The 24,612-nt window shown below is 38.2% G+C and overlaps 1 protein-coding gene across 2 annotated transcripts in view; it reads left to right on the top strand.

Moving 5' to 3' along the window:
- The window catches only part of ACVR1C (activin A receptor type 1C), a 71,052-nt gene that overhangs the window by 42,385 nt on the left and 4,055 nt on the right, over positions 1-24,612 (top strand). For both annotated transcript variants that reach the window (XM_032857853.1, XM_032857854.1), the window contains exons 3-8: positions 10,108-10,347; positions 15,322-15,552; positions 18,103-18,270; positions 19,732-19,888; positions 21,671-21,795; positions 24,211-24,341. In XM_032857853.1, coding sequence (XP_032713744.1) covers positions 10,108-10,347; positions 15,322-15,552; positions 18,103-18,270; positions 19,732-19,888; positions 21,671-21,795; positions 24,211-24,341 — 1,052 coding nt within the window. The remainder of the gene's footprint in view (positions 1-10,107; positions 10,348-15,321; positions 15,553-18,102; positions 18,271-19,731; positions 19,889-21,670; positions 21,796-24,210; positions 24,342-24,612) is intronic.

Genomic DNA, 24,612 nt, shown 5'->3' with positions numbered 1-24,612 from the left:
TCATTTTATAATGATTAAAGTTTCAATTTACCAGGAATTTTTTTTTTAAGGAATTCTTAATACATTTAAATTCCTGTATACTTGAGAATGGGACTCAAAAATAAAGAAAATATTTGAGATCTGTGAGGAGAAATACAGAAGTCCACAATCTCAGGGGGGGAGATTTTAGTATCCACAATCTTGCTAATTGATAGAACAAGTGGATAAATAAGTAGTGAGACTGTATAAGGTTGAAACCAGTTGGCTTACAAACAATCTAATTTTGTAGAAGATTGTAATTTACTAAATCTGAGTAGTATTATGATAATAAAGAATCTGAATCAGTAGTTTGAAAAAGGTAGGAAAAGTATATCCAGAAAGAAAATTTCAAAGCCCATGAGGGCTATTAGAAAATTTTGATAAACTTCTAGGAACAAATAAATCTCACACAATCTCACACAAATCTCTGCCAAAATGCAGACAAAGAGGAAATACTCCTTCACTGATTTTATACATACTCTTGATACCAAAACCCAACAAAGATAGTATGAGAAAAGGAAATTACAAGCCACTCATATTTATGAACATGTATGCAAATATGCCAACTTGAACCCGGGACCATATAAGAAAAGGAATTCTGGGAACCACAGTACAAGGGTAAGGAAATCATTATTCCTCAAATCAGGATAAGTGTTACCCTTGGTTAAGAAATTAGGTTGTGACCATTTGGGGGTATCTCAGAGTAGGGGGGAAGGGGAAGGGGGATGGGGAGAGGAGATGCATGGGAGTTTTATCATTCTTTTTGTACTCAACCTATATAATCTGTGTACTTTTCTGTATATTCACTATATTTCACAACAAAAGAAGAACAAAACATCAAGTTTCAGGGTAATGTTTGGGTTGAGGTTACACATTCTATGAACATCTGAGTTGATGTTGGAGTGCTGAACAGCTGAGGACATTAGGTAACTCCTTTCTTATCAATTCTCGTACACTACTGTCTGATTTGTTTCTTCGCACATATGTGCTTTTTCTAACGAGAAAATCTAATAGATCAAAGTTTATTATGCCTATAAATAAGTGTTTCAAAGACATATTGTTTCCTCCAAAACCGACTTTGTAGCAGGACCTAGCCTTTTGCTGATAATATAGCTGTCCCCCTAACAGACAATGTTTTCAGCTACCCTTACAGGTAAGTGTGGCCATGTGACTAGGTTCTGGCAAAGGAGATGAATGTGAGTGTTTTGGAGTCCATTAGAACTGGCACATCCATCCCAATGCCTGGATGTGAAGGTGGTTTTAGTGGCTGCCTTTGGACCATGAGGAGGCACCATGGGGGTGGCGATACGGGAACTCACAGGAGCCTGACTGAAAACTTCATGCACTCACCTGCTCACATTGGACTACTCATCTTCAAGTGTCGTTCCCATGACTGAAGAAACTTCTGTCCGGTTTCCTCTGTTATTTGTAGCTGAACCTAATTCTAATTACATAGAAACAACAAAACTTGTCATCCAGAGTTCTACCTGCTTATGGGTTATATCTGGTTCACAGGTTTTGTTTGACCTCTGGTTTCTGGAAAAGGAAAGAAACGGGAATTTCTTTACATTGTTAAAAATTCAGAGTCTTCATATAAAACTTCTCCATATCTGGCTTGTTTTGAAAAATCAGGGATGGCACCCTTGATGTCTTCCTTATTTATCTTTTGGTGGAAGCTCAGAAGTAATTCATTCTTCCTTAGTGGACACAGGCTTTCCCTTTTATTCATTCAGGCAGTATCTAGCAAGCTTTTTTTTTTTTTTTCTTTAAATATTTTATTTATTTATTTATCTATTTGAGAGAGAGAGAAAACAAGTGGGGGGAGGAGCAGAGGGAGAAGAAGAGGGAGAGGGACGAGCAGACTCCCCACTGAGTACAGAGCCCATTGGGGCTGGTTGTGGGACTGGGTGCAGGGCTTTATCTCAGGACCCCAAGACCATGACCTGAGCCAAAGGCAGAAGCTTAGCCACCTGAGCCACCCAGGATCCCTACTGGGTTAATTTTGATAGGAATTGCTATTTAGTTCAGGCTTGCACTAATTACCACCTTTCATATGGAAATCAGCTACTCAACAAAAACATCCAAGTTCCAGGTATCTTTGTTCCCATTTTGCTACCAAAACATACAGCGCTTGAAAAGGTAAATGTACTAATAATTTCCTTTCAGATTTCATACGCTATTTTAATAATGCTATTATATTTTGTGCTTTCCAAATAATTGGTTTTAGTAAAGAAAAGACATGCACAACATGAAAATATTGGGTGCTTTATTAACCTCAGTACAATTTCCACCTTCCTGTTCTGTTCTCAGTTGTGTAAAGAAAAAAAGGGAAAGTGATTATATCAGTCAGGGTAGGTAAACAATGCATATTGATTAGGTACATGTCTAAATTAGACTTTCATTTAAACCAAACTGAAGGATTACATCTGAAGGAAGATAAACTGCCAAAACATTACAATTAGATTTATCAAAAATTAATAATTTCAAAGGATGCTATAATTATAAAAATTGCAGACTCTGATCGTATTATTCTTTTGGGACTTTAAACGTCTTGTGATCTACAATCCTTTAAAAAATTCATTGTTGTTTTCAAACTTTCTTATGGTTTTCTATTTTAAACCAATTCATTGCTCGAGTCAGTGTAAGGTGACATCTACCTGCTGAGAAATACTCACGGGACCCCTTGTGGAATTGTTCTGCCATCACAGGAGCAAATCCATTTATAGCTTATCCTCTGAGGATTCAGTACACACCTGACAGGTGTGCCAGACAGGGCTCTTTTTTTCCCCTCCGTAAACTGCAAGGTGCTATGATTTTTATATTTGAGAAAATGCTATGAAATATAAGCATACAAAGAAGTCAAAAATGTGCCTTAAAGTCTAATATAGGAAGCATTTCCTATCTCGGGAAAGAAGTACACTGATTTCAATTACGAAATTTTGTTCAGAGGGATGTAATGGGAAATTGGAAGTAAAATTTATAACCAATTCTAGATTGAGGATTTCACACAATGTGAGCCTCTACTCTCTCAGTTATGTAAATACTATTACCTGTTTGCTGAAATACTTTTTGGGTGATTATCCTGTACGGGACATTGGGTTGGGTCAAAATAGGATGGTCTCGCATCAGTCTTTTTTCCAAGTGAAAAACCTGCTTTGTGTGAGTATGTTTGCTGTGGGAGAATTTATAGTAGCAGGAATTTCAGGACAGAGAAGTGTAACTTCTTTCTCTTGGTCAAAGTTTTGGTGTTTTTGTTTGTTTATTTGTTTTAAAATCTATTTGTCAGAGACAGAGAGAGAGCACAAGCAGGCAGAGTGGCAGGCAGAGGCAGAGGGAGAAGTAGGGTTCCTGCTGAGCAAGGATCCTGATGTGGGACTCAATCCCAGGACCCAGGGATCATGACCCAAGCCGAAGGCAGCGGCTTAACCAACTGAGCCACCCAGGCACCCCGTAGTCAATTTCTATACAAATATGTATTATATCATATCGTATGTGTTTTGATGACAGATAATAAACTAATCTCTGGGTGCATGCACTGAAGTAAAGAACAACTTTGGAGCTGATTTAAATCCTCCTTCTTACATTTTATTAGTTGTGGGGCTTGATCCCAGGACCCTGAGATCATGACCTGAGCCGAAGGCAGAGGCTTAACCCATTGAGCCACCCAGGGGCCCCTCCTTCTTACATTTTATTAATTTTATCTGCCCTGAAGTCGAAGTTCCACAGACCCCATGCCAAAGTTGATATTCTTCAACTTCACATTCCTAATTCCTTAACATATTAAAACAATTTTATTCTAAATTCAGACAAAAGTGGACAAGAGAAGATTTGAAGATACCCAGTGTTCCTCACATATTCCCGGAAGCCCAGCAACACAAAGAGAACTTCCAGGAAATACGTTTATGTGTGGTGCGATCAGCATGCCATAAAATCATGAAATAATTCCAGGGGAAGATGGTGGATAGAAACAGCCATACGTAGACTGAGCACTGAACAATGGAATGGCCCCATCGATAGCTCATTGGATTCAGTCAAAAGGCAGAAATACTTCTCACGTTTTTTCTGTCACCTTCATTGCTCTGCTGAATCTCCAGATTAGATGATATTCTCCCCTGTTCTGTCCTTGAGGTTCCTGTTGATCATAAATAACCTGTTTAACATGATTATTCTTACTCCATGGAGAAGGGTGGCCATTTGCTGTTCCTTGTATTGGAGTAAGTTGGAGGGATCTAACTGAATTCACTTCTCATTGGATTATTCCTGATGACATTTATAAGGGTCCCTGTGAAGAAGTAGGAAGCTATGAAAAGCTCCAGAGAGTGGGGAGCTGCCTGCAATTCGTGACTGTGGAATAATGTAGGAGTGTTAGACAAATAAAACCAGTATCTTTGACTTAGCAACAGAGACCCATTCACTTCCCACATGTAAGTGCAGTTCCGTGTGGTTTTATATTGGACTGATCATGAATGGAAGTCTTCATCATGATCTTTCTCTTATGTCCCACTTGCCTTGCTCTTATGTAAAGTTGTCTTCGTATTTTTACTGTAGAAATTGTTTTGGAATTTTTCCCTAGGCGGATCATATATTCCTTAGTAGAATTTAAGTTCCATAAGGATGTGGACTGTGCCTCATTTTCGGGCATCTGCCCTAGAGAGTTGTTCTCAGTGCAGCATTACACAAAGGAATCCATTTGGATCCAGTCTTTCAGTAGAGCAGCAAGAAACCAATTCAAAATGTCTTTTCATTACCATCAAGCAGATGTTCGAAATGATGATATCCACATTTAAGGATGATTTGAAATGGCAGGTTCAAAGAGGTTCATCATGAAGACTTGGGAGACTTCTCAGTGCTTTACATGTCTTTCTCTTTTTGGCAAAAGATATTATTCCTGTTGAGCTAATTAACAAGGTAGCTTTGAACATCTTAGAGGCAATGTATTCTCTTGTTTCAGCTGCAGATATTACTTTCACGATTTCCCCCAGAACCCTATGAACTAAACTAAACAAAGACCCTTTCATTAATGTCACAGCCTGTGTCATAGAGAGTTTATAGGGTAGGTGGACGGATCACAGCATTCATTTGACCCTGGTGGCATTTCTTCGACATGCCAGGGCAGAAGCACACTCTTCAGAAGGCATCTCAAGCAGCATTGTCCGTTTCTGTTGGCTTACTACCTGAGAACATGCTCCAAACTGGAAAAAGAAATGCTTCCTCTTATGGGGAGAAGGGGAGGGGAGGCAGTTGAAGACTTGATATTTATACATTCATGGTTACAATCTTGCAAGATGGTATCTTTTCACTTGGGGCAAAACTTTTAATAAAAGGAATGTGAGTGGTTTTAATATTAAATTAGTCCGTGGTTTCTTTAGGGGTGTTTTGGATCCTCTTCAATATCTATAGGTTATTTCCTATAACAGCTTTGGGAAGGAAGCACTAACCCTGCAAAGTTTTGTAAAAAATCATTTTGGATGGAGACCTCTGTTTTCTTTGGATTTCTTTTTCACCAGCTGTCTGGCCAGTGCGTATGTCTTTAGTCATTCTCTGCTCAAAGAGTTTCTTTTTTCTTTTCTTTTCTTTTTCTTTTCTTTTTTCTTTTTTTTTTTAAGAGAGAGAGGGGAAGAAGGGGCAGAGGGAGAGGGAAAGAAAGAATCTTAAGCCGGCTCCATACCCAGCACAGAGCCTGACAGGGGAGTCCATCTCACAACTCTGAGACCATGACCTGAGCTGAAACCAAGAACTGGATGCTTAACCGACTGAGCCACCCAGATGTCCCTTCTCAGAGTTGCTATTCCTGACTCCATTGTAATGTCTTAGTTTGTAATCAGTTGAAAGGTGCTTAAATATAATGAAATGTGTCTTTACATGGAACATAGACATTTTCAAGATTTCCATACCAATAATCAATATGGGCTATTTGAAGCTATTGATCTAGTCCAGAGCTCCACTTAGTTCTGTCATCCTACTAATAGCATAAACTAAGGAGATATAAATTAATTAATTTAAAGGTCATATACATCTTGCAAACATCAGTAATTATAAAAATGATTTTTAATGAGGAAAGAGAAGAGGTCAGCAGGGGAGGAAACATGGGGGTCATGGCCGTATTACCTTTTTCTTTTCATCTTGAGGATTGCTTCCCTAAAGCTGAAAGTGGGGAGTGGCAAGGAGGCGCTATCCTAGAAGAAGTTGAGGCATTGAAAATCGTTCTGAAATTTGAGCAGTGGCAATGATCATTGACTTTCACCATCAACAGTTCTACTTAGGTCTCTAGTGGAAGTTGCAAAGTTCACACACAAATTTTAAAAAAATTTACTCCTTTGTCCCTCCCTCCCTTCTTCCTTCCTTTCTTCTTTCCTCCCTTTTTTCCTTTTTGGTTCTTATTGTTTTGTCTTATCTTACTTTCTTACATTTGTCTGCCTTTCACATGACTCTTCAGCGGTCCAGAATCTTCCACCCCATTTGGGTCAATGTGTCCTTCTCCCTTCCTGGTTAATACTTCCTTTTCTTGTGTTGTTTTGGTTCAGTGAGCTTATATAGGGGAGATCCTTGTGACCTAGGCTCTCACCTAGAGCTTTTCTCTGCCCCCTCCCCCCATCTATTTTGTTTAATTGCTGGAGAGTGAAATTACATGAATGAACAATGCAGCATTCCCCAGACCTCACTTTTGGGATTAACACGTTCTCCCATGGAGCTGCTTATAATATGGAGGGTGCATTTCATTCGGCACAGGCAATCTCAGATTGAAAATTATTGAATAATGAGAGTTCTATGATGGAGAATGTAAAACCTGCTAGGAAAAATAATACAGTCATCAAAGGTAGCTTATTAAAATGTATTCTTAGCTGCACTGCTATCTCCTTTGCTATGACTCATTGGGTGGAGACTACAGTTTTTCTTCGTTTATCTCCTATGGAGATTACAATCAACATTTGGTTTAGAAGATAGTTTTACAAATGTTTGCTTTAAAAATTGCTCAGTGTTTAAGGAGCTCTTTCTGGATGTTGTTCCTAGCCTTTTTCTAGCTGAGTAATCTTTTTTTTTATTACTAACTCCCATCAGTAAATTTGTTCACAAAAGTAGAAAAATTGCTCATCTGTAATAAATATCTCTGAGAGCAGTAACCTTCACTAGAGCAGTACAATTTTATAGAGAATATTCTATTTTCAGGGTTACTGACCTTTCGCCTCTTTATTGGTTGCCATAGTGATGATCTGAGCTCTGCTTAATAGAACTACTAAAATGAAGACAATCAATAAGCTTTTTAACTCTAATGTTTATATTGGTAGCTCCTGATAACATATATTGAAATAAGATATAGCCATATAAATGGATCTAATAGTGGAATTTTGTTTTTTAAATTTTATTTTTGTTTTAAAAACATATTTAAGTGTGGGGCACCTGGGTGGCTCAGTGGGTTGAGCCTCTGCCTTCGGCTCAGGTCATGATCTCGGGGTCCTGGGGTCGAGTCCCACATCGGGATCTCTGCTCTGCGGGGAGCCTGCTTCCTCCTCTGTCTCTCTCTGCTTGCCTCTCTGCCCACTTGTGATCTCTCTCTGTCAAGTGAATAAAATCTTTAAAAAAAAAAAAAACATATTTAAGTGAGATATTTATGTAGGTTGCAAAAGATTAAGTGCTTTCTGTGGCTTTCATAGAATTCCTAGAATACCATCGTGAGGACCTAGAGATACAGATACAACTTGAAATGTGTGTTTGAAAGATCATTGTGAAATGAATAATAAAACCCTTTTATAATAGCAAATGGTAGAAGTTGCAGGTACTATGGTTAATGATTTCTAAAGCGAAGTCAAGTCAAAGAACTCTTTTAGCACCTTGTCATGAGAACATTCAAGGCCAAGTTCTTCTCATATGCACCTGGACACCTCCTGATGACTTCAGCGGAATCCTGAAGCACTCTGGAGAAGGAAAGTTGGTGATCTGCCAGAATTCCCAGGGCAAAGTAGAAGAGTATGGATAATGTTTGTTTCCAGAGTTCTCTTAACAGCTTTAATTCTTTTATTTATCGGTTTAAAAAAAAAACCAACTATTTTTAGGATTATAGTGATACTTGTATGAACACGTTTTTGAAGAATTCGATTCCTTTTCCTTGAGAATTAAATATTTGTTTTGCCTTTATACTTATATATTCCGGTTGACATATTGTAAGTAAAATATAAATGCATTTAATCTAAGGAACTCTTCAGGATTGTCATTGCAAAGAAGGAAGTCTGAGGAATGGCTTAATTCACGAGGTCCATTATCACCGTCCTTTGTTTAGATTCTAAGGGGTAGTTGTTGTGCTGTTGCTTTCCATGCACGTCTGCAACCCTCTCTCTGGACATGCCTCGTCAGCTCAGGAAGGGTGTAGTGTGCTCAAGGCATTATAGCCACAAATGGAGAAAATGTCTGCTTACTTTTGCTTCTCTTTCTCCTAAGCCTGCGTTCTTCTATTTCTCGTTGATGTCTGAGAAGCTGAGACGCCAGAGTTCTGTTCCTGTATCCTATCAAATACTTCCTAGGGTTTATTAAAAGCAAAAAATCATGATCCCTAATGATAGGATATGGGGATAAAATTAAATTGATGCTGAGGATGTCTAGTGAATGAAGGAAAAATGAACTATGTGCTCATTTCAAGTGTCAAAATAATTTCTTTGAAAAATACAGCAAATATCTGCCATCATAGATTTTTCATGGATCACTATTTTCCCTAACTTAAAAAGATTTCTCAGATACAAGGAGAGCTTTGGAAAAAGTGGCTATCTGTGTTTTAATATTAGAGTCACAAATTATATCCTTATATTACTTGGTTTCAATTATTAGGTTTATTTTTCCAAAACTAAAAATCTTATCCCTTACCTATTAAGAACAAAACTAGTAGAATTTTTAGTGGTTCTGCTATTCAAGAACTATTAATCATCTCCAGTTGTAAACACTGGGGATATAGTTGTGAAAAACAGGCAAAGTTCTTTCTCTCACCAAGCACACCTTCTTTGGAGGGAATCCAATAATAGATAAATAAATACATGAATATATGATGTGTCAGACAGTGATACAACCCAGGAATGAAAACAAAACAGTAAAGGGGTGTAGAGAATGAATGGGGACTGAGAAGGAAGTGTTCCTATTTCAGATTGAGTTCAGCCAAGACCGTCCTGTCCCCTCCTGCCTGGATGATCTCCTGGGTCTCTTCACTTTTACTCCTGTGCCCCTCTGCAGCCCTGCAGAATGGAAGTGAGATCACGTGGTTAGTCTGCCTGCTCCAAGTCCTGAGACAGCATCTGCTTGGAATAGAAGACACAGCCCTTCACTTAGCCTACCATACCCCGCATGCTCTTTCCCTTGGTTGCCTCCTACTGTCTTCTGCCTTTCTCCTCGCTTACTGCGCTCTAGGCAGGGATTGTTCCTGAGCAGCCCGGGTGGGCCTCATCTTGGGGTGTACACTTGCTTTCGTGTTGCCCAGAGCACATCTCCTTGGGCTCTTCCTGCTGTTCTCCCTGCCCCCTCCCAGAATAGCCTTTGGCAGCACTCTGTCTTAAGGGGCACCCCGGCATCCTGCGCTTTCCCCTCTGCTTCATCATAACGCTGAGGGCCTCCTGCTTGGGTATCGCATATCCATCTGTTTAGTGGGTGTATGAGAACATAAGCACCACGAGAGCAAGGATTTGGCTGTCATCACTACTGTATCTCCAGCACCTGGAATAGTGGTGACATATTGCCGGAGCTCAGTAATTATTTGTGGCGTGAATGAATGAATGTGCTCTCAGGATGGACTGCTGAAAAATGGGAAGAAGATAGTAGGAAAATGTCAGATACCTTGGAGGATTTAAAAAGGATCCCAGGCACTAGTGCTTTCCATGATCCTCATTCTGCTCCCATCTTCACCTGGCATAATTATTCTGGGTGCATCCTGACCTCAACTTCCTTTCCCCATCTTTGCTTATCCCCCAGAGAATCTTTACCAACTCACCTAAGTGCATAGGGTGTAGTTCCACATCAAAGATGTGAGATTTTGGTGATCACATTTCCAATTTCCAGAGTACCTTAAATGGGTTGATGTATGGTCATGTTCTTTTTTTTTTTTTTTAACTGAAGCATCTCCAAATGTCCCCAAACTTGGACCCATGGAGTTGACCGTTGTCATTACTGTACCAGTCTGCCTCCTGTCCTTGGCCACAGTTTTGACCATCTGGGCATGCCAAGGTCGACCGTGCACAAACAGGAAGAAAAAGAGACAGAATGTGGAGGAACCCCTCTCCGAGTGCAATCTGGTAAATTCTGGAAAAACTCTCAAAGATCTGATTTATGATGTGACTGCCTCTGGATCTGGCTCTGGTATGTGCCTGTTGTCCATTTTGTAGTAAGAAAACTCTTATTTAAAAAAGAAATAAAAATAATTTCTAACAAAAAGGGCCCCAATATTTTGAACTGGGTCATTTAGAATGCTTGATGTGGTATGGGTAAGTTCTGATATTAAAACTTGTTTTTGGATTTGATGAAGAGGGCCATCAGCTGTGGCCGAAAGAATTAATTCCTCTCAGTTGCCTTTTCTGTCCTTAGGTATTCAGATTCTCATTTTTATATTCTTTCAGAATGTACTTCTGAATCGATAAAGAGTTTCTCTTCTCTCCCTCCACCCCCCACCATTATGGTTAGTAATAATCATTGTTGCTCTCTTTGTAATGTTTCATGGGCACAAAAGTTACTGTATTTGAGGAGCTGAGTTCTGAGGAGGATGTTAGTTGAGCGAAGTGGTATTCTTCGAGTGTCTTTGCTTGTGGTAATGGAAGTCTTTAGAATCCGAAGCACCCCCTGGGATGTGTGTGTGTGTGAAGTCAACGGGGAGCTGACCTAAAATTAAAATCAAGAATGTATTCTTAAAGCACAGAAACAGAGATGATAGGGAGTAGCGCAGCCCTCCTGTGCTGACTTTTGCTAAGGTAGTATGGTAAGTCTATTCCTCTTTAATGGAACTCCCCAACCCCTGGTGAAGCAGTTCAAAAGACCAGGCTGTTTTATGGCCTAAATGAGCCTTTTTCATCGCACAAACAATATGAGGCCATTTTGGGTTTCTGGCGACCAAGCAGATTTCTCTGTAATAATAAACTTTCTAAAATGACCTTTCCTCATGTATATGTCCAGAAATCCTTCCGGCGTGCAGTACTGAAATGTGAACTAGGGTAAGCCTATGTGGGTCACTTTAGGAGCCGGGACCCCTCTTGCTTTGGAAGGATCATTTAGATGATTACCTCAAACAGACTTCGAGAAACTCCCCAGCCCACGGCCTTTAGGTGCATCCAGCAGGCACAGTGAACAAGGGCAGATGCCGGAGGGACAGTAGCATCTGTATGAGTGTCTGTATTTAACAGGAAGTAGCTTTAGAGTCCCCTAAGAATCCAGGAAAGAGAGGCCTAATCAGGCCATCCACAGAGTCCAGAGAGTTTGTAGTTTGGGGGGGCAAGTTCCCCTGCTATGTCATGGACCAAGGTCTCAATGTGTATACCATCACTGCACAAATTAGGTGGCATGTTTTCAAAGGAGGCATCCCAGAAAAAAATTGTCTCCAGACTGCAAAGTTTATAAAACTAAAATCCAAATTAAATTATTGCACAGAAAGCTGATGTTCTTCCTTTAAAAGTAAAGCTGTTCAGATTCAGTACTCATCCTTCCTTGACTGTTACATCCTGGGACGAACCGGGTGCTAATTTCCTGGACACTGGTGGCATTCTAGGCACAAAATATGAGCAGACAGTGCTCTGATTTGTGCCCAATTCCTTGAAACCTCATATAATTTCTTGATAAATTTCAAGTAATTAAATAACTATTTAATATTCCCCCAAACATTTCAGTTCATCTGAAGACGTTAAGTAGCTCCTCCTTGAATATATTTAAGATGACTAAGAATTTCCCTCTCAAATAAAAATAATAGAGACTTTATAACTGGAGAATGGATATTTAGTTTAAGAAAGTAGTCATGAACCAAGACATGAAATTTAAAAAATTAACCTTAAGATATTTTGGTGTTTTTGTGCATCTTTAAACCTAAATCTGGGCTTATTGACTGCTGAACTCTCATCTTTAGATTATTCTAAGATCTTTCTTAAAAAGAAAGCCGTACATGTACCCAAGCACAGATGATTTTAATGACCAGTTTGAAAGAGTTTTAGACACTTTTTCTTAGAGTCAGCTATATTCATTTAGCAGTGAGCACTGGCTAAAAGTACCTGATGACAACAGTGCCTTTGGTAATCGGAGAATGGGTCTAGCTGCAACAAGTTTTCCATCATGAAAACTCGTTCATTGGGAGGAAATCAGGTGCTTCTGCTTCCCCTTTGGTTCCCTTAATTGGCCAGCAAAATTTAGGCGAAGGCAATTTTGTTAGATGTTGAAAAACAAAAATTGTGAGGCTTATCCCTGACCAGGTCATTTCAAAGAGATAAAATACCTGCAAGAAAGGCAAGTGAACAGATCTGTTGCTGGACTGTTTCTGAGAATGGCTCACGTCTCAGGTGACTTCTGAGAAACTGGGTGAATGGCTGCTTTCCTGTCCCAATATAACACTTCTGATGGGTGGTGACATTACTGAAAGATGCCTTCCCATCAGACAGGCATCAGCTTCTACAACTGCTGGTAAAAAGTAAAAAAATAAAAAAGAAAAAAAATTTTAAAAAGTAAAATGAACCTACAGGGAGAAGCAAAGTCTATGTATCTTCAAATGAAATCTCTAAGTGTATAAACAAGAACTAGATTATTTGGAGTTGTTGCCTTGAAAGATACCGAAGCAACTTTCCCTGAGTTTTAGTGTCTCAGCTTAATTGCTGTGCTCAGTACCTTTGTTGATGTTGTGTTCCTCTGTCCCTGGTCTGTGGCATTGGTCCTGTGTTTGATCAATTTGCAGTTTGAAAACAGAGGCTAATCGAGTTCTCTAGTCAGTTACTGGTGGTAGTGGTTGTTGATGGTGGTGTTCTGGTGAGTGTGTGCATGCAAGATCAGGGAGGGAGGAGGGAGATTGAGATTGTAATTTGTCCTGATAATTGTTAGTACAACTTTTCCTGCATGGTCGAGTAGTAAACTTGGCCATAGCCTGAAGAAATAGCCCTTAGAGTTTGCTGCTGGAAGTCTTCCCAACAGGGGAAGACTGTGGGCATATCCACTGAATGGTGAAAGCAAGAGTTTTTTTGTTTTGTTTTGTTTTAAATTATTTTTATTAACATATAATGTATTATTTGCCCCAGGGATACAGGTCTATGAATCATCAGGCTTACACATTTCCCAGCACTCACCACAGCACATACCCTCCCCGATGTCCATAACCCAGTCACCCTCTCCATACCCCCACGTCCCCCAGCAACCCTCAGTTTATTTTGTGAGATTAAGAGTCCCTTATGTTTTGTCTCCCTCGAGGGAGAGCAAGAGTTTGGACTGAACACCAGCATTTCAGCTGTAGGTTGGCCTCCCACTAGAGCCTATTTCTGGGCCAGTCTTTGATTACTGCAGGGCCCCGATTTTCTCATCCCTAAAACGATAAAGTTGAACTAGACGATCTCAGAACTTCCTGGCTATGGGGCTCTATGACTAATTGTTGAGATCCATAATAGCAACCTTATAGTCTGTGCTTATTTAGCCACAGTGGGTGGTTCTTAGGAAGAGGAGAACATCTGAATAAACCATTTCAGGAGCAGAGGCCAAACCCTGCAGAGCTTAGAGGGCTGTAGCAATGAGAGTTTCCAAGCCATCTGAGCACATGGATAATGACTAAACATGACTTCCCAGAGTAAACCTAGACTGTAACCTCTTTACCTATTTTTCTCTAATTATAAGAGTGGTAGGTACCTATTGTGGGAATTAAGAAAATGTATATTAGAAAGAAGAATATCACAGTTCATCCTGATTCCACTAAATAGGCAGAACCATCATAACATTTGGCAAATTTCCTTTACAGGCTTTTTCCTGTGCATATTTTGAATAGCGAGGTATACTTATTTCGATGAGTTGAATTTACTGTGTTATTTTCATTTAACATTATAGAAAAAGTATTTTCCCATGTCATTAAGAAATACCTCCTCATAAGCAGCATTATTATCATTTGCTGTAAGTAATCTGTTCTAAGATAGAATATTAAGGGCTGACCATTACTGAGCACGTAATATACCAGATACTGTCCCAGGTGCTTAACATGCTAATTCATTCTTGTGTTACCCCTATGAGATAGGTACTGTTAATATCCCCTATTTTTTAGATGAGGAAGTTGAAGCTCAGAGAAGTTCCGATACTTGCCTATGGTTACCATGTGGCACGGCTGAAATTGCAACTGAGGTCTTTAAATTTATCTGTTCTCTTAATCACAGCACTATGTTTAACAATTTTTCTATTTTCCGATACTTTTCCTTCTATTTCCTGTAAGTAATAGGTATTAAATATTTTGACATAATGTTTCTGCATTTTGCATTAAATATTTAGGATAGAATTCTAGAGGTGGGGTTATTAGTTCAAAGAATCTAAACTTTTAACATACACTTGGAATATATTTTCTTTGAATTTTTTTTTATTTCACAAAGAATGTCCACTTGGTGTTTTCTATGACGATGCCTTGCTTTTTTTTAGCATAACTTGATTATCTCACTTGGTTATTGAATCTGATTCTTCACTTTGCTATTTTAATTTTTGGGGTTTTTTAAAGATTTTATTTATTAATTCGACAGACAGAGATCATAAGTAGGCAGAGAGGCAGGCAGAGAGAGAGAGGAGGAAGCAGGCTCCCCGTGGAGCAGAGAGCCCGATGCGGGGCTCAATCCCAGGACTCCAGGATCACGACCCAAGCCGAAGGCAGAAGCCTCAACCCACTGAGACACCCAGGCAGCCCTTTAATTTGGTTTTTGAAAAAATTCACAAGGAATTCTTCTGCTTCCCCAGTTGTACTAGAAACAATGCATTTTGTTTTAGAGGCTGATGCCATTTTTTTTTTTTTTTAACTTTTGTGTATTGAGTGACCTGACTGGCTTTCGTGGGCAAATCAGGGAGATTTCCAGCAATTCTGAAAATCAGATATCTGTAGCAGCAGGCTATGTTCAAGAAATCTTTATTTGGGAATGTGAGAAGAGAAATTCATATGAAGAATTTGGAGTGGGTTTTTTTTGAGAAAGGTTTGACCTAAAAGTTTGATACAATGGTCCTTATTTCTTCAAAATTGGTAAAATTATGAAAGCGCTTCAATGTTTGCCTTTTTGTGTGAAAATAATAATCATTATGATAATTCTTTCCTGACACTTCCTTGTTTGTACTCATCAATTCCATCTTTTCTTTGGTTAGGTCTACCTCTGTTGGTTCAAAGAACAATTGCAAGGACAATCGTACTTCAGGAGATAGTGGGAAAAGGTAGATTTGGTGAGGTCTGGCATGGAAGATGGTGTGGGGAAGATGTGGCTGTAAAAATCTTCTCCTCCAGAGATGAAAGATCTTGGTTTCGGGAGGCAGAAATTTATCAGACGGTTATGCTGCGACATGAAAACATACTTGGTTTCATTGCTGCTGACAACAAAGGTATTTTCTATCTAATTGGGTTCAGCAAGTAAACATGTCATGTCCATCGTTAGATCACCATAAGAGTCTAATTTCTTTATTGAGGATAGAAGATGCTTTTCCTCTTCTCCACAGATAAATGTACAGAACCATACAATAAAGACAGGGCAAACGAGTGACATGAAATCATGATGACACCATAGCCAGTTGACACTTAAAATATTTGGTGACTGGTATGGCACAGGAATCATCCAATCAGAACAGAAGCTTCAGCTGGTCCAGAGTCCTGGGAGAACCGTGCCATGCTAGTTTTTATCGCTTACTTGCTGGTTCGTGAAGAGATGGAGAGGAATCTTGTGGGGGTGGAGTGGGAGGTCGGGGAGGTTGCTTTGGGAGTCTAGGGCAAAGGAATGACATTGGAATTTTGAATAGCAGCTGTTTGCCAATGAGGACAGAAATATTTCAATATTTTAACTGGGACAGGCATACCAGTGAATGCTAGTTGAATATTTACCTTTGCTAGGACTGTACTTCTCATCTGTATAAATAGGCTTCAACTCCAAGACTCAAATTCTCTATGAACATTACCAGAATGGCAGCAAGCAAATCAATTTTAGTGAAATTGTATTTTCTATTAATGTACTTTGAGTATAAATTATATTGAGACTTAACATCAACAACCTCAAATAGTATGACTTTTTGAGATTTGTGGAGCAAGACAGAGCATCAATGTTTTGGTATTGAAATCAATTTTCATAAAATATTGTATAAATCCCTGAGTAATCAGGGACTGGGTATAATTTGCGGATTACTTACGCTTTCTTTCTTCTTTTTGCACGGCTTTTACTTACTTAATTGTGCATTAGTTCCCATAACAAAGGGAAACAGGACACAATGATGAGCAAAACATGACCCAGTCAATTTTTGAAAATTCGAATCAGCAATACACATGAAGAACTTTGGTGAGGTAGAGACTGTAACCTTTATCGAAAAAACAAATCACCTGTGGATATCAGAGACCCACCATTGCCCATGGAAATTAAAATCTGTGGTTATTTTTATCTATCATAAGCTTATTACTAACTAGATGACAAAAGAGAGGCTTAGAATTATTGTACATTTTGGCCATAATTATGTTTGCAGATGGTATGTGTTTTCTGATTTCCCAGGTATAAACTGGATAAAGATGAGCTATAAACAAAAAAGGTTCTTTCCAAATTCTTAACTTTATGTACTTTGAAAAAATATCCAGACGACTGAAAATGAGACCTTTCTTAGTAAGCTTAGAACTTTTCCTTTTCCTTCCTAAGATTGAGCTAAGGTGTACCTACTGATCAGATTAATTAGCATTGTTGTCAAAGCAGTAATGACTTTAGGTATATGGATCATCTTGATGAGGCTAATTTAATCATGTTGTTTATTTGATTATAAAACAATAGGCCCAAGGGAGATCATCCTTGATTGTCTCTTCTTCAGTTTAATTGGTCTACCTCTGTCACTGGCTTATCAGTGGCTTTGTGCATGGTTTCAAATGATCTCCAACATTGCTTTCATCTTCATTTCTAAATCTTTTGTGGTATTTATAGTTCCATTGGTTAGTCAACAGTCTGACAGAGATGTTGCTATGAGAGGGCAAGATAGCCACTGATGTTGAGCAGGGAAAGAGTCAGAATAAGGATTAGTTTAATATATGGTTAGTTTATTACTGAACTTTATCATGTTATGTTGATTTTTGTATTCCTGGGAAATTTTATCACTACCCGGATTTGAAAAGTAAATATTTGGATTAGGAGTAGCTCTTGTACATAAAGCATTTAATAGAAAAAGTCCTTAGCAAATGTTCATTATGGCTTCCTTTCTCTGAGTGTTAGAACAGGTCAGGACTGTTCAGAGCTGCTGTAGACACTATTCCAAAAGCTAAAGCTAACACCAGGGACTATAATACCTGAAGAAGTTGTAGGCTAATTTCTGTTCTGCTAAAAATATTTTATAAGCTGGGTTAGCTTTTGGTTGAATGAAATAAATTACTTGATAATGTCTAGTAACTGTATTTGGCTCTTAACCTTAACTTTTGGGGAAAATCATCAATTTCGTATTTTGAAAGGTGAAGAACATAAACGTTCTTAGAATTTTAGAGTCTTTATTACATTAATAACACTTTGTGTAAATTTGTTGCATTTCTGGTTTGTACTGGAACAATCTTTTTTGAAAGCTCAGAGTAATTTTAGCACGACACTGAGCCTAAGTACATCTGTCAGTAGCTTCTCCTATAATGTGGTGCTATCAGTATAAAAAGAGTGGAAGAAAGGAGTTGTTCACTTAATCAGAATCACTCTCACAGCTTCCTGTAGGTCTGGCGGATACATGCAACAGGTTCTAGTATATCAGTATCTTCAGAGATACAGTGAGAAATTTTACTTTGCTCATTTGGACCATCAGCATCCTCACTAAAGGAATTAGCTTTGCTTTGTGAACCGTACAGCTTTACTTTAAATACTGACATTTGGTAAAAGCTTTTGGTTTCTTTCTCAACATATATTTATAGCAATAAAATGACTTTTTCACATTTAGATAATGGAACTTGGACTCAACTTTGGCTTGTCTCTGAATATCATGAACTGGGTTCCTTATATGACTATTTGAATAGAAACATAGTGACTGTGGCTGGCATGATCAAACTGGCCCTTTCAATAGCTAGTGGCCTGGCCCACCTACATATGGAGATCGTTGGTACACAAGGTACGTGTTTTCTTTCTAAGTTTTGTTCAGAATAATGCTGAATAAAACACACATTACTGTGCTTGCCTGGCTCAGGGCAGTCAAGCTGAGCCCCTCTAGTGGAGGAGGATGGATGGCCAGAACTGTGTGAAATGAAATGCTTGTTTATGAGGATAGAAACACCAAGCTGTGTTTTAGTGTTTAATTGCATTTTAGTTTATTACAAACAATTATCAAATGTAAAGAAACACTAAGATACTTTATAAAGCTGAGGATATTATAATATAGCCAACTTTCATCTACACACTTTTTGCATATTAGCCATAATAATATTTTTACACCTAGTGGCTCCAACTTTGCCATTTAGCACATACACCTGGGAGATCGTGCTTTGGTGGCAAATGCTCTATGTTCAGAGAATATAACTAATTTAAAATATTTACTTTTGATAGCTAAAATAATTGGAGATGGTAATAAGATCTTGAAATAAATATTTACATGTAAAGTACTTAAAGGTCAAATGATTCCCACTGTCTTTTCTATTTATTGAGTTAGTAGTGAATTTGCTCTAGAAAGTCATTAGTTCAGTCAGGGCAGTGGTTCCCAAATTTGGATTTATGATCCCTTAAACTCTTAAAAATTATTGAGGACCCCAGCGGTTTTTGTGTATTTTCATTCTATTAATATTTACTCTTTTAAAAACTAAAATTGAAAAAAAGTTAAAGTATTTATTAATTTACTTAATAATAATTATTAAACAAGTTTCAAAAATTTTTATTTTTTCAATAATACAAAAACCAATCTAGTGAAAATATGGTTTCATTTTTATATTTTTGCAAATCTCTTTAATGTCTGACTTAATGCATAGATTTTCATGCATGCTCTTCATTCAGTTGTTCCTTTATGTTTTGGTTGAAATATGTGCAGAAAAGTTAATATCCCACAGCTATGTATTTGGAAAAGAGTATCAAAGACTCCCAGGGATTTGGGGGTCACTTCTGAGAACTGCTAGTCTAAGGTAGTAAAAGTTTGAGACTTGTTTTGTAAGAGAATATTTGCTATGTTCTTATGTGGATGTAGCAATGCTAATTCTTTCCCTGTTCATTCAACAAAAATGTACTAGAGGCTACTAAGTGCCACCTAGTGTACTAAGCATCAGTGACATGCTGAAGGCTGATGAATAACACACAGGCACTGCCCTTAGGGAGCTTACAGTCTAGCTGGGAGAGACGGATAATCAAACACACATGTGAATGAACAGTATAGTTTAGGGAGTAATAAGGGTTATGAAGAAGGCAAAATGGCGTACTCTGTGGAGACTGACAGGGGATGTGGAATGTGTGGTCAGGGAAGACCTATTTTTGGAGGTGACTTTTGAGCCAGGTGTTCAATGTGATTCCTTTTAGGGAGAGTCAGCCTTTGGTAACAACAACAACAACAAAAAAGAAAAAAAAATGTGTATTCTTTTCTTCTGCTTCATAGGTAAACCTGCTATTGCTCATCGAGATATAAAATCAAAGAATATCTTAGTGAAAAAATGCGAAACATGTGCCATAGCAGACTTAGGGCTGGCTGTGAAGCATGATTCAGTACTGAACACAATTGACATACCTCAGAATCCTAAAGTGGGAACCAAAAGGTAAGATCACTAACTTTGGTGGCACACTCAGACATATGACCGCCCCATAAACATGAAATCCTGGGGTGAGTGTGTGGGTGTTTTGAGGGTGAAGGTGGGAGTCCAAATGGAAAATCATTAGGCTGAGGAAAGCAAGGAGTCTTCTCTGGGTCATTGAGAAGTCAGTGAGAGAATGGTTATAAAGCAAGGACAGTTGGCATTTTAGTCATACAGACAGTAGCTCTCTGGGTGGGGAATCCAGTAGAGATGGATGGTGGAAGAGACAGTGATACATTATTTTGAGTGGGCCAGTTTCCGGAAATACATTTTCCCATGGCTAGGAGAGAAAAAACATGTCATCAGTATATAGCTGCCCCAAAGCCTTTATCCTCGTAAGTGAACTGAAACTCAGGGCTAGTTCTTTTTGTTCAATGTTCTAAACAATAGATACAGTCAATGTGTTGAGCAAGATAAGCGAGGGACTCTACATAAATACATACATGTGCTACTGTACTCCCTTCGTATTGAAGAATATGTAACAGTTTTGTATTTACTATAATTGTACTTATTCTTGAGTCTCCCAAATTGATGTATATTGAGGTAGTAGGAGTTTGGACACAAGTCCCACATTCAAAGAACAGAATTTTTGAGGGTTCAGAACAAATATGAGAGAAACAGAACATATGACATATATATTACCACAGGCCCATTAGTAATGGGATTTCTGGCGGTTTCTTGTTCTGGCCAGCCTGTGGTCCTATGGCCAGTGTACTTCCATTTCCTTTTATTTGAATATCAAGCTCATGCTACTTTGACATAAGTCCTGGGTTCTTGAACTTGAAGTCAGAAAACATGAAAACATTTTCCTGGAGTTGTCAAAGGCTTTTTGGAATAGGGGATTTCTGGTATAGTTGACCTCCAAGCCATGTTTGAGATTCCAAGCCCAAACCTCTGAGCCCTTCTCTTGGTTCCCTAGGACAATTTAATGACACCCCAGGAACACTTTCAGGGCAGTTTATTCAAGCCGGGCAGCCCTATGGGACTTCTCTTCTTTCCCCTATAAAAAGTAAACTTCAGCTTGCCCATCGGAATGTCTCCCCATCACAGACACCCCTCACCCCCCACCCCTGGACTCCTTCAGAGGTTCTAAAACTTTTAAGAGTTTGGGAGGGTTTTGCATCCTCATCTTAATACTCTGGAAAATCGTAGAATTCTCCTAAGACAGCTAGACTCCATCAGGTCCCATGGGCTGTAGATTTCTTTGGTTTAGTCTTATTTGAACAAGGCTGTCATTTTCTTGTAGCCACTATATAAGGTATATATATTTCTGGAAGCCAATTTATAGTAGAATTAGAATTGTTCATTCAGAGAAGGTATTTATGGAATGCTGCTAAGCACTGTGTTAGAGTCCTGGGCCCACCATGATGATTAAGAGATGCTCTTTGCCCTAACGGGTTTTCCATGGCAACGTTTGTTGGTGGAGGTTGAGTTCCATCTCTCCTATTGAATGCTTTGCTTACTGAATTTCCCTCTAGCTTGTCCTTTGCAAGTATTTGGCTCCTGGCACCTGTGCTTTGATATGCTGAGTAGAATGACCTCTAGTTTTATTTAAAATGTTTTTAAAATTATAGTTCAGTCAATAGCTATATTACATAAATTTAATTTATTACAGTGGCTTGGATCTACTTTTAAAATTGATGTAAGCTATTAATTTATATTTTATGTGGGGATTTATTAAGGTTGTATTTTACTGGATTGCTATAAAGTCATACAGAGGATCCGGAATGTGCATGTTTTTTTAAGGTATATGGCTCCTGAAATGCTGGATGATACAATGAATGTGAATATCTTTGAGTCTTTCAAACGAGCTGACATCTATTCTCTTGGTCTGGTTTATTGGGAAATAGCCCGAAGGTGTTCAGTTGGAGGTAAGATGTTGGAGATACTCTTCGTATCTGTCTTTTCTCAATGCTCTGAATACAAGATATTTTTTTCTATGTATTTTTTGAATCATTTTTTTAATATTTAAGAGAATGCCCTTTGGTGTTATCTTTCCAGTGGCAAGAGTGGAGCACCCTACATATAATGATGATTTTGTATTATGATTACTGCTCAGGTGGGGGTGACAGTTCTCCTGATAATTCTGATTTTCTTAATGATACTTTGCGAAGCACTTGAAAATTTTCTTGAGTTTGTGTGTAGTTAGCTGTATCCCTACTTTCTACCAGAAATTGAACCCAAAGATGTTAAATGATTTACCAAAAGCCACAGGACTTGATGTCTTCTAGTTTTCAGGTTTTTCCCGTTTTTGTTTGTATGCTTTTTTTTTTTTAAGATTTTATTTATTTATCTGACAGAGATCACAAGTAGGCAGAGAGGCAAGCAGAGAGAGAGAGAGAGGAGGAAGCAGGCTCCCTGCCGAGCAGAGAGCCCGATGCGGGGCTCAATCCCAGGACCCTGAGATCATGACCTGAGGCGAAGGCAGAGGCTTAACCCACTGAGCCACCCAGGCGCCCTGTTTGTATGCTTTTTGTTACTGTTGTTGCTTTTTCCTTATGATAATGAATGTGGAAGGGAGAAAGTGGAGGGCAGAGGTGGAGAGGAAGACTAACTTCCTGACTCTACTGTTCCTAGCTGTTTAGAGATTAATAATGAGAGGAGGAAGAGTTTGAAAGGATGAAACCCTACAAATGCAGTCTGTGAAGTTGTGGCATCTGTGGAGAAAAGTTAACTCCTGGTAGAAAACTGATTAGGGTTTCACTTTCCAGTGAGACCGACATAACACTAAGCCGTGGTTTAGCAAATTCCTAAATGTCTGACTTTAGGCAAGTTACCTGGTCTCATTTCCCTCATCTGTAAAATGAGTAATAAAACTGATCCCTTGGGTTTTGAGGATTTAACGGATTCATTTGATTAATTAATTAGTACAGAGCATAGGACAGAGTAAATGTTCACTAAAAGAGCTGTCATTATCAGACAACTGTCAGTTTTTGTATTTTGGGTTGATATAACTTTCCCTTATACCAATTTCATTTTTTTTTAAAAAATGGGTTAAAAAAAAGTTTTTAAACTTACAAGGATTTTGAATGAGAAAACATACTTTCCCCCTTTATATTCACAAATAAGTTAGTAAATGAGAAAACATACTTTCCCCCTTTTTATTCATAAATAAGTTAGTAAACCATTCAGGAAAATGAAGCTGTTTATAGCAGCAATAAAGTTATAGTGGAATCCTCGAGCCTGGGATCGAGTTCCAGACCTGCCACTTACTAGCTCTTTGACTTTGAGCAAACTGATGACTCTTTGTGCCTCAGTTTCCTCATTCTGTAAAGTAGGGATAATATGCTACCTCTTTTAGTCAGTGGTTTTGAGGAATCATTAAAACATGTAAAGGGTTTAAGACAGTGCATGGTGAATAGCAAGATTGAAACATGTTTGTAATAAATTTTTTAAATTTCATATTAATATTCTTCTAGATTTGCTTTTTGGTCATTGTCCTTACATTTTCTTTAACTGTTGAAATAACATAATATTAGTTTAATTTAAGTATTTTAATTAATTTAATTAAAATTAAATATTTTAAACTGAAAGCACTGTTAATTAAAACAATTTTATGAAGACATTCTCAAGTCCAGGTAATATTCTGATAATTAAGTTCAGATCTTTCTTTTTGAGACTCTTTAATATGAACCTTCATGTTGAACTGTCCATCTTCAGTACCTTTGCTGCTTCTTTGGCACATTCTCTGGTACAATACTCCCAAAATCCAAATGTAAGAAACTCAACTTTTGAAAGATTGCCTATCAATTTTCAAAAAGTGAAAACTATCCTTTTTTGAAAAGGTATTTAATGGAGAAACATACTTCATTCCCAAATGGGACCATGCTATAAATTTTACAGTTAGGCGATTACTTTTGAATTGTACAATGGTATTTTATATAAATCAGTATTCACATAATTTTTATAATATACAATTATATTTTATATAATTATTAAAATTATATACATGCAATTTGTTTATACAAAATTGTATAATTTTATGTAATTGTGTAAATTATATTTTTATAAAATGGATATAATTTTATGTTTTATATAAAATGTATATAATTTTCAAGATTATGTAAACTTTCATAATATATATTTTAGAACTTATGCAATAATTGTTCATCTGAGTGCTTTATTTATATCCTTAGTCTTATAGTGATATAGAATTTTCATAAACCTGACTTTCCAGTTTCTCAGAGTGCCACTTGTGCCTAGAGGACTTAACTGGTATTCTTTTTGAAATAAGCATCTTTGTTTATTATTCACACTGGGAAATTTATTATGCAAATTTCTTATAGGAATTGTTGAGGAGTACCAGTTGCCTTATTATGACATGGTGCCTTCAGATCCTTCAATAGAGGAAATGAGGAAGGTTGTTTGTGACCAGAAGTTTCGGCCAAGTATCCCAAACCAGTGGCAAAGCTGTGAAGTAAGTCTGTGTTCCTTTTTGGCTGGGAATGGAGTGGGGCAGGGTTTCGGGAAAGGGGCAGAGGGAGAGGGACAGAGAGAATCTCAAGTAGGCTCCGTGCCCAGTGTGGAGCTCAGTGCAAGGTTTGATGTCTTGACCTTGAGATCATGACCTGAGCGAAAATCAAGAGTCTGACACTTAACTGAGCCACCTAGCACCCCAGGTGCCCCAGGCTGTGTTCTTACATATGTTTTATCTGTTATAATTTTGAGGTAAGTATCGGGACGATTTT

Source organism: Lontra canadensis, unplaced genomic scaffold, assembly GCF_010015895.1.
Source record: "Lontra canadensis isolate GAN:19392208 unplaced genomic scaffold, GSC_riverotter_1.0 scaffold13, whole genome shotgun sequence".
In the NCBI taxonomy this organism is placed as follows: domain Eukaryota; kingdom Metazoa; phylum Chordata; class Mammalia; order Carnivora; family Mustelidae; genus Lontra; species Lontra canadensis.
This window is presented reverse-complemented; position numbering and strand designations above follow the sequence as displayed.